Below are 8,317 nucleotides of genomic sequence, written 5' to 3'. Positions count from 1 at the left end.
GAACCTCACCTCATGGTCAAGGTCAGTTATGGAAGCAACTGATAGCAAATTTCTCTTGATTTGTGGAACATACAACACATTAGATAGTTTCTTAACATCTCCATTTACAAAAACAAATGAGACCATACCTATACCCTTAACAAGGCATTTTGCATTATTTCCAACCGTCACAGCGATGGGTTCTTGTAGAGGCTGCATGGAACAATATAGACCCTTCTTGCAGGTCATGTGACGGGAGGCACCACTATCCAACACCCATGAATCAGTGGTTGATGGTTCTTGAACTAAGGAACACTCTTCCTCAATGGCCAAAAATAGATCCAACTCTGCTTCCGCTATGTTAGTTGTCTCTTTCCCCTTATCTGTCTTCTTCAAGGTACCATTTTTTTCATCTGCTTTCTTGACTCGGCAATCTGTAATCATATGGCCCTTCTTCTTGTAGTAGAAGCATTCTCCCTGAAACTTCTTCTTGCTGCCCTTCTTCTTTTTGTCACCACTAGTAGAGGACTCACCTTTGGTGGAGGAACCACCTTTGCCTTTCACAGTGGCAGAGAAAGCAGCATCCCCATTGCGGCCTCCATCTCGAGCTTTAAGCCTCAATTCCTCCTCCATAAGTAAAGCATAGAACTCCTCAAATGACAATGGTTGGGGTCTCACTTGAGTGTTAAGCGCTATTACCAGTCCATCAAACCTTGGTGGACATATCCGGAGACATCACTGAGCTAGCTCTTTGCTAGTCTTTTGTATCCTAGCCCTAGCCGTCTAGTCATGCAGATTTTTGATTCGGGTTATGAATGCCTCCACTATCTCTCCTTCATTAAACTTCTCAGTTGCAAGTTGATTCTCCAGGTTTTGGATCCTTATCTGATTTCAAGTCTCATACTGACTCTTCAATATGTTCCAGACCACAATTTCCTTAGATGTATGCTGAATCAAGGTCAAAACACTATCAGTAGTACTTGTAACCAGGGCACATAGAGCATCTGCATTCGTGCATTTCCAAGCTTGTAGAAGGTCGGCATTAGGAGGTATCATACTCCTTGGATTTGCTGGGTCAGGGGTTTCGTGTGGTTTTGGGTCAGTTCCCAGTACTATCTCCAGAAGCTCATATGAATCCAGAATAGTAGTAATTTTAAACTTCCATAGAGTGTAGTTCGTACCATCTAGCTTGCCTTCAGTGAAGGTTGGTGGGCGAATCCTCAACGCCTGGATTGTTGGTGCAGCAGTAGCTGCTGAACTTGAGCTGCTTCCTATTGCCATCACTCTGTATGCTGCTGAAGCCCTCGCCTCTCTTCTATTGTTCGATCCTTAGAGCCGCCTAGGCTTTGATACCATGTTAAATTACACAACGCAGCGGAATAGAAACTGAACAAAGAATAGAGAGTACACAGCAAATTGGAGAGGAACAAACTTTTCCTTTAATACTGATGTATTACAGATGATGGCTCCTTCCACCCGTGCGCTCGCACAGTGGAGCTTAGATGGCGATCACTAGCTGGAAGATCTGATCTAATCTGAGCTAATCTGATGCAATGGACTGGGGAGGTCGCCTCTTTATAGCTATGAGGGTGGTAGTCAGATCAACGTAGTCGGTGGAGTCGACCAGTCGACCTAATCAGTGGAGCCAACTAGTCGACCTAGTCGGAGGAACCGACTAGTCGTCCATGGAATATTCAAGGAATATTCCCTATACCGTCGCCTTAGGGGCTCCCGCCCCCGAACCCCCACACAAGGGGCCATTGGCCCCCCTGGGACCCCCCAGCTCGGGGCCAACTAGCCCCCAGGCCCTAGCAAGAATAGGGGCTCCCACACTTGTAATCACCTTTATACCATCAATGGTCTCATTGATAGACCGCATCTGACATGCAGATCAGGATCCATCCAGTGTCCCGGGCTCACACATGGCTTCTCCTCATATGGGGGCCTTACAACTTGAGCACCTTGGACCACTAGTGGTTACCAGGAGGGTGGGGCATTGAGCATATCTAACACAAGAGTCATTAGTATATATCATGGAGTTTCTTGCATCCATGGATCCCGATATGCTGCAAGCTTGGCATAACAAGGATGATGATCGCATCGTTGGCCAGGTTCCCCAACGAAAAGGGATTGAAAGAAAAATGAGCGAAGAGCAAATGGAGAAATCCAATAAGTTTTGTATCCTCAATAGCAAGGAGATGCAAAAGTGGATTGAGAGATATGAAGCGGCCAAAGTAGAAAGAATAAATGCAAGGAGGAGATTCAGAGTAATGTACAGGCGATCGCAACCATATCCATGGGATCTTGCCCTTCTCCCCATCACATGTCACTTGATTGGCTACAACTGGCTCTATAAAAAGCTGAATGCGATGGAGAGACAATAAACGAGCACGAGCAAGAGTTATCATTTGGATGTATGATGCATGTAAGTTTCTTACCTCTTGATATAATTAAGTAATTATTTGTGGCAATATACACTATAAAATAGATGCATCCTTGTTGTTTAAATGATGCTCTTTTGCAGTACAAAAAGGACAATGCATTATGATCATATGGACGACATTTTTGTGTGGAGCGAATTGATTCAAAGAGAGTCACATATGATTGTGGAGTCATGGCTAACTTCACACAAGATAGCCGAGCAAGTGCTTCGGATACCAATATTCTCTCCTCGCGATTGGATTATTGTGGGACATATGCGAAATCTATGAAATTTTTTTCAGACGATTTAGTATTTTCATTCTTGATGTAAAATGGTTTAAAACTATTTACAATGGTCCCCATGCAACAATGAGAAAATACAGTAGTGGTTTCTTTGCAATAGACTCCACCAAACTTTGGACCAATAAAAGTGATACTTTTGTTCTTCCCGAGCATTGTGAGCAGGTGCATACTAATGATTTAATTAATCAAAGCTTTCGTTTTTAAAGATCCATTGGTACATGTACTTAAGCGTAATTTCATATATATAATTGATGGCATTTGGCACCCATCTTCAATATAGGTGGTTTTTCATCCGGATCGTTCTGATCCAAGATGGTGGTACGTGAACCAAGTTACACCACAAAGTAAGCAAATTTTTAAAAATAGAGATGTGGATATGGAGATGCCACTACCAATGCCGGATCCAATTAATCCAGATGGATCTAGCAAAATAGATGAAGATCACAATATGAGCCAAGAGGAAGATGCACATAATGACATCGTATGGGAGGAAGATGGAGATCACGATATTGAGGAAGAAGATGACGATCATCAACAAACACCTGAATTTATTGAAGAAGATGGTCAAGTCTTAGGTGAACGTATGATGCCAGAGTACGATGATGGTATAGGAGATCAACTCGGTAAAGAGTTGGAGATAGACTTGTTTGGCGCGCTAGACTTGCCTCAGGATGAAGTTGTTGATGTAAATGCTCTTCATTGATTTTTTTTCATTTCAAACTTGGACATGAATATATGAGCTTCAAACTTGATGTACATGCTCTTGTACTTTTATTCTTTCAAAGGATCAAACATGTATGAAAACGAAAAAAAATTTATCGTTGGGAAAAACTATCTTTAAAGGTTGGTATGGGGAAAAACACTCTCTATAAAACGTCGCTATAGGAAACTGTCTCAGAGTCGCTATATAACGACCTTCTACAAGTCTGACAAGTGTCACTATATAGCGACGTTTTATAAACGTCGCTATATAGCAACACTTGCCTAGAGTTGCTATATAGCGATACTTTTCTAAACCCGCTTTGTTTACCAACAATTAGTGCCCCATGGGTGCTAAACATCGGTGCTTAAGCGTCAGAATAAGACCCGTGTGTAGTCGTGTTGTATCTCATAGAGAGAGTCGTATATCCGTATGTTTTGCTTTGGGCAGAGAGTAGTGGAAGTGCAGCTACAAGACAATCCTAGTGAATATCAATGCTGCATGGTAGCTATACTATGGACATTGAAGATACAAGGAGAAAGGTTAAGAAATATTGACCAACTGTTACTTGTCTTCAAATTTAAGATACTTAGTATATGTAGATGGTTCTTATGTTTGCAAGAAATATAGTTTTTGCAGATTGAGTTTGTTCCTCATTGCTCATGAACATATGGAAGAGTTACTTTGCAATCACTCATGAACATATGAAGATTTGTCTTGCAATAGATCGAGGAATGGAAAAAGTAGCTTGAGATAGAGAATTACATTGTATACATTGTTATAATTCACTTTGATATAGTGAAGTTGCAGAATGCAGAGAATGAATCTAGAGGTGAGGTTTTGTTGTCAAATGGATTTCCTCTTTTTAAACATGTGAAAACTCAAATGCTAGGAAAATAGTTTTGAAAGAGGTAGATTAATTATGATGCAAGATCTTATATTTTAAATAGGTTTTATTATGCCAATGTCTAGGCCCCTTTTAAAGACTATTTAAGGAAATTTGAGAAATATCAAAGGGCAGTGCGGCCGCGTCTTGTTGGTGTACTATCACCTTGGAGTGACGTTAACCTTCAATCCGTGTTTCATTAACATGACCAGCATCATCCGATAGTGCACTGGATGCCCAGGCTCAAGACTGAAACTAAAGAAGCGCATCAACATTGCTGCAGTTATTTTCATCTGTAGATATGCTGCGTCTCTACCGAGGCACATCCTTGGACCCGCCTGCATTAGATATATTCTTATCAGTTTCATATTTTATCAGTCAATACGGCAGCTAGCATCTCTTCTGTAACAGGCATTCTTTGCCTCAAAAATTTTATACCTGAAACGCTGTGAACTTGAATGGTGACTCTGCTTGAAAAATCCCGTCTTTCAACCATCGTTCTGGTTTGAACTCACATGCATCATTACCCCACAAGAATTCCATCCTACCCATTGCGTATGGCATATAAGCCACTTGATCGCCTCCTTTTAGCATTGTTCCATCAGGTAGAATATCATCGTTCAACGCCACCTTCCCATCCTACGCAAGGAGATATTACAAATCAGTCTTGTCTCTATCGATGTCAAACTTACTGTAGAATAGTTCGTAACGATTAGATTCAACAGAATTGTTGAAGCTCTTGGATGTATGCTCTTACAAAATATCGCCAAAGCTTTGCACTACAAGAGACATCAATATAATCCCATGCTCGATGAATTAGAGGAGGATATTGTAGCTGGTGGATCGGCATGCAAAGGTTAATCGGAGAATGAAAATACGGCGACGTTTTGCATGAATATATGCAAATCAACATGAGGACGTACCCGAGGAACAGCAGGATACAATCGTAGTGTTTCCGTCAAAGCCGCATGCAAGTAATGCATATGTTGGAGAGCGTCAAAGGTCAACTGCTCTGCATACTCTCTGAAGTCGGTTATTCGCACCGCAGGCTCGAACTCCATCGTTTCTTCGAAAATCCTTTTTTGCTTGTCGGGATTGCAACACATGCAATATATAAACCAAGAAAGAGTACTTGCAATCGTATCACGTCCCGCGAAGACAAAGTTTAAGAGGGCATCTCTAAGATGATTGTCATTCAGTGTCTCCAGTCCATAGGACTGGAATAACCTGTAACAAGACAACATGTCTGGCTTTTCCGGCGTGGAGACAACTCCCACATGAAAATTCTGCAAGGCAATGCTTCATAAGAACTTTCGTAAAGTTTTGTGTGGTTTTCAAAAAAACTTTTTGAAATGATAGCGGGGTCGTAAAACCGGGACATACAGCTATGAAGCTCTTTTACTTGACATGCAGGACTTATACTTGTTCTAGGTGCTTCTTACCGAATGCTTGGCCTTAGTTTCTGCCTGTAGCCTGCGTTCTTTCACGACTTTGGAGAAGAAGGAGTTCAATTTTATGGCCTCTTGCTTCAGGAACCTCTCTGAGCCAACATTGAAGTACTTCTGCAGTCTCCACCATGGGAACAAATATCTGCGCGTTATTATTTCTTGCACGTTGTCTAGCGCTGTTGCAAGCGAATTATCGTTGCCCATTAAAGAAAAGCTGTCCATTTGGCCTCCGAAGACAACCTCGCAGACTGAATCGAAGGTCACGCGCAAAAGGAGATCCTGAAGAGTGGAAAAACAACGGAGGAAAGTGTCTTAATTAGGTTCTGAACTAGCGGGAAGAGGATCAGCCTAGCTGCTATGAAGACTGCGATCCACACCTGTATGTCGACTGCTTGCTTTGATATAGTGGACGTTTCAAGTAGCTGTAGAAGCTTCAGAGCGCCCTCGCGATAGGTACTCCTGCCTAAAGCCTTCAACTTCTTCATAGAGAACTCCCTGCTCGCAATGTTTCTGTGGGTTTTCCATATCGTCCCATCAGTATTGAGAATGCCATTTCCTAGCATATCGTATAGTCTATGGTGTGCTTCTTCTCCCTGCATAGACAAAACGCGTGCACTATTTTAATCTTCACCATGTTGACCTGATCACGCCAACCGGGCGCCCATTCGTCCTCCAAGAATGCAAGCCTCTCAAGACAAAGTTAGTACAGGAAATAACAAAAGCAGGGTGTTCTGCTACTTGTAGAAGAAAAGATAGCTACAAACCTTTGGGAAATTTGTAAAGTTGGTCTTTAGAATGTATTCCACATTGGCAGGGTCGACAGTTAAGAAACTGGAACGAGATAAAAATGTCATTTTAACGGTGCGGTGGCTTTCGCTAAAGTATTCGCAACTCCAGTCAAGAAGGCGGTCATAGTTTTTTGATGCCTCTATCTGGGAGCCAATTATGGGCCATGTCTTGGGATCTTTGCTAGCACGTTGGGTCCAGCGGTGCAGCCAGAGAGAGAATGCGGTTGCGAGGAGGATGACTGCCCATAAAAGCGGAGAGTCGGTTTTTGCAAAGGTTGGGAGGAAGAAGGAAGTGTGTGATCCATTGTGACTCATGGCTAAGTTAAGTTGTCGCTTATCAACGAAGCAGGACAGAAGCGAGCAACGATCAAACAAATATGTGTCGAAGAATTCGGAGTTAGGAAGGACTCAGAAATCAGGATGAGCGTTCCGCTTCAGAATGAACAAGCGGTCTGAACTTCGTTAGCTCTACCACTCCTTAGGTTTCGCGCTTCGTATCTAAGCAATGGCCAGGGAGCGCCTGAGCTTGTGCAGGAGACACCGGAGATGCGGAGGATCGATGCTGCATGAACAGACTAGATCAGGTGCCCAGGCCTTTTATAAATGAGCAAGGCCGATGGGAGATCATCTGTTCTGCACACGGTCTTTTCTCGTGTAATGTTTTGCTGCAGGAGCAGCTCGGTCGGTGACTCGGCGTAGAAGAAATCCACTACTGCGAGCAACGCGGCGGAGTAAGTGGTAATGGTACAAACCAATTGAATGTTCAACGGTGACCGCGATTGAGGTGATGGAGTCCTTACGACTTTACCCCAAACTTTGAAAAACCTTTACGTCCACATTTAGAGAAGTGTTCACAGAAAAACTTTACGTCCACATCATTTCAAACTTTCCAAGCTTTCCAAGCTTTTTCATAAAACTAAATTGAGTATAATTTTGTTAATTTTCCAAAATTGAGAAATTATTTTTTGCAAGTAAAAATCAAATTGTTGCACTTTCTTTAAACACTGTCCACATTTGGAGCTTTTTAACATTATTAATTTCCACACTTTTCGGGAATAGATCATCAAATCCCCACACACGAAAATATATGGTCACATCAAATGGCAATTAATCACAGACCTATTTTTTGTAACACTTTCTCACTCCATCTCAAGTAGAGGTGAAGCTCCATAAGCCATGAAAGCTCCTAAAACATGGTGACAAATGTTAAACTCTTTTACATGCTATGATTATATGCTACTTAAACAATTTCAATGGGGGACTAGAGTAGGTATAGCCTTTAATTGGTATATTGCGAGTTCATTTTTGGGGTGTGTACGTGTGTGTGTGCGTGCACACGCGTGTGCATGCATGTTCACGTGTGCATGTGTGTGTGTGTGTGTGTGTGTGTGTGTGTGTGTGTGTGTGTGTGTGTGTGTGTGTGAGAGAGAGAGAGAGAGAGAGAGCAAGGTCATATATGAAAATAGAGAGATAAAAAGAAAGCGTATTGAATTGAATTTTTCACAAAGTAGGAAACTACTAGGAAAGTTTGAGTATCTTAACAATTTCAATACCCAATCGGTCAAGGCTCTTCCTTTGTTTCTCCAATTGAATTGTAGCACTCATAACATATGTTCTACAATTCAATTTCTTTCACTTTTTATTCAGTCTTCAATTGTTTTGAATCTTGTAGCACTCATAACATACATACTACAAACTAATTTCTTACAATTTTTATTCATTCTTTAATCATTTCAAATCCCTTGTTGTATGATCATACTCATCATTTGAATGCCATAATCATAAGGACAAA

The 8,317-nt window shown here is 41.8% G+C and overlaps 1 protein-coding gene across 2 annotated transcripts; it reads right to left on the bottom strand.

Annotated features, from left to right (window-relative positions):
* Positions 1–4,396: 4,396 nt before the first annotated feature.
* LOC147881358 (cytochrome P450 704B1-like) lies at positions 4,397–6,981 on the bottom strand. 2 transcript variants are annotated; one of them, XM_087369827.1, is made up of 6 exons: positions 6,502–6,981; positions 6,115–6,330; positions 5,732–6,016; positions 5,213–5,575; positions 4,728–4,928; positions 4,397–4,627 (listed from the first exon to the last, which is right to left on the bottom strand). In XM_087369827.1, exons 1-6 carry the CDS (start codon positions 6,838–6,840, stop codon positions 4,451–4,453), a joined length of 1,581 nt encoding a protein of 526 aa, XP_087225953.1. In that variant the 5' UTR covers positions 6,841–6,981; the 3' UTR covers positions 4,397–4,450. The 2 variants fall into 2 exon arrangements, with proteins under 2 accessions (XP_087225953.1, XP_087225954.1); XM_087369828.1 differs by lacking the exon at positions 5,213–5,575.
* Positions 6,982–8,317: the final 1,336 nt, after the last annotated feature.

Source organism: Dipteris shenzhenensis, chromosome 31, assembly GCF_047967505.1.
Source record: "Dipteris shenzhenensis isolate YYH24624 ecotype China chromosome 31, Dip_SZ_1.0, whole genome shotgun sequence".
Taxonomy (NCBI): Eukaryota; Viridiplantae; Streptophyta; class Polypodiopsida; order Gleicheniales; family Dipteridaceae; genus Dipteris; species Dipteris shenzhenensis.
Note: the sequence above shows the minus strand (reverse complement) of the source record. Positions and strands in the feature narration are given on the sequence as shown.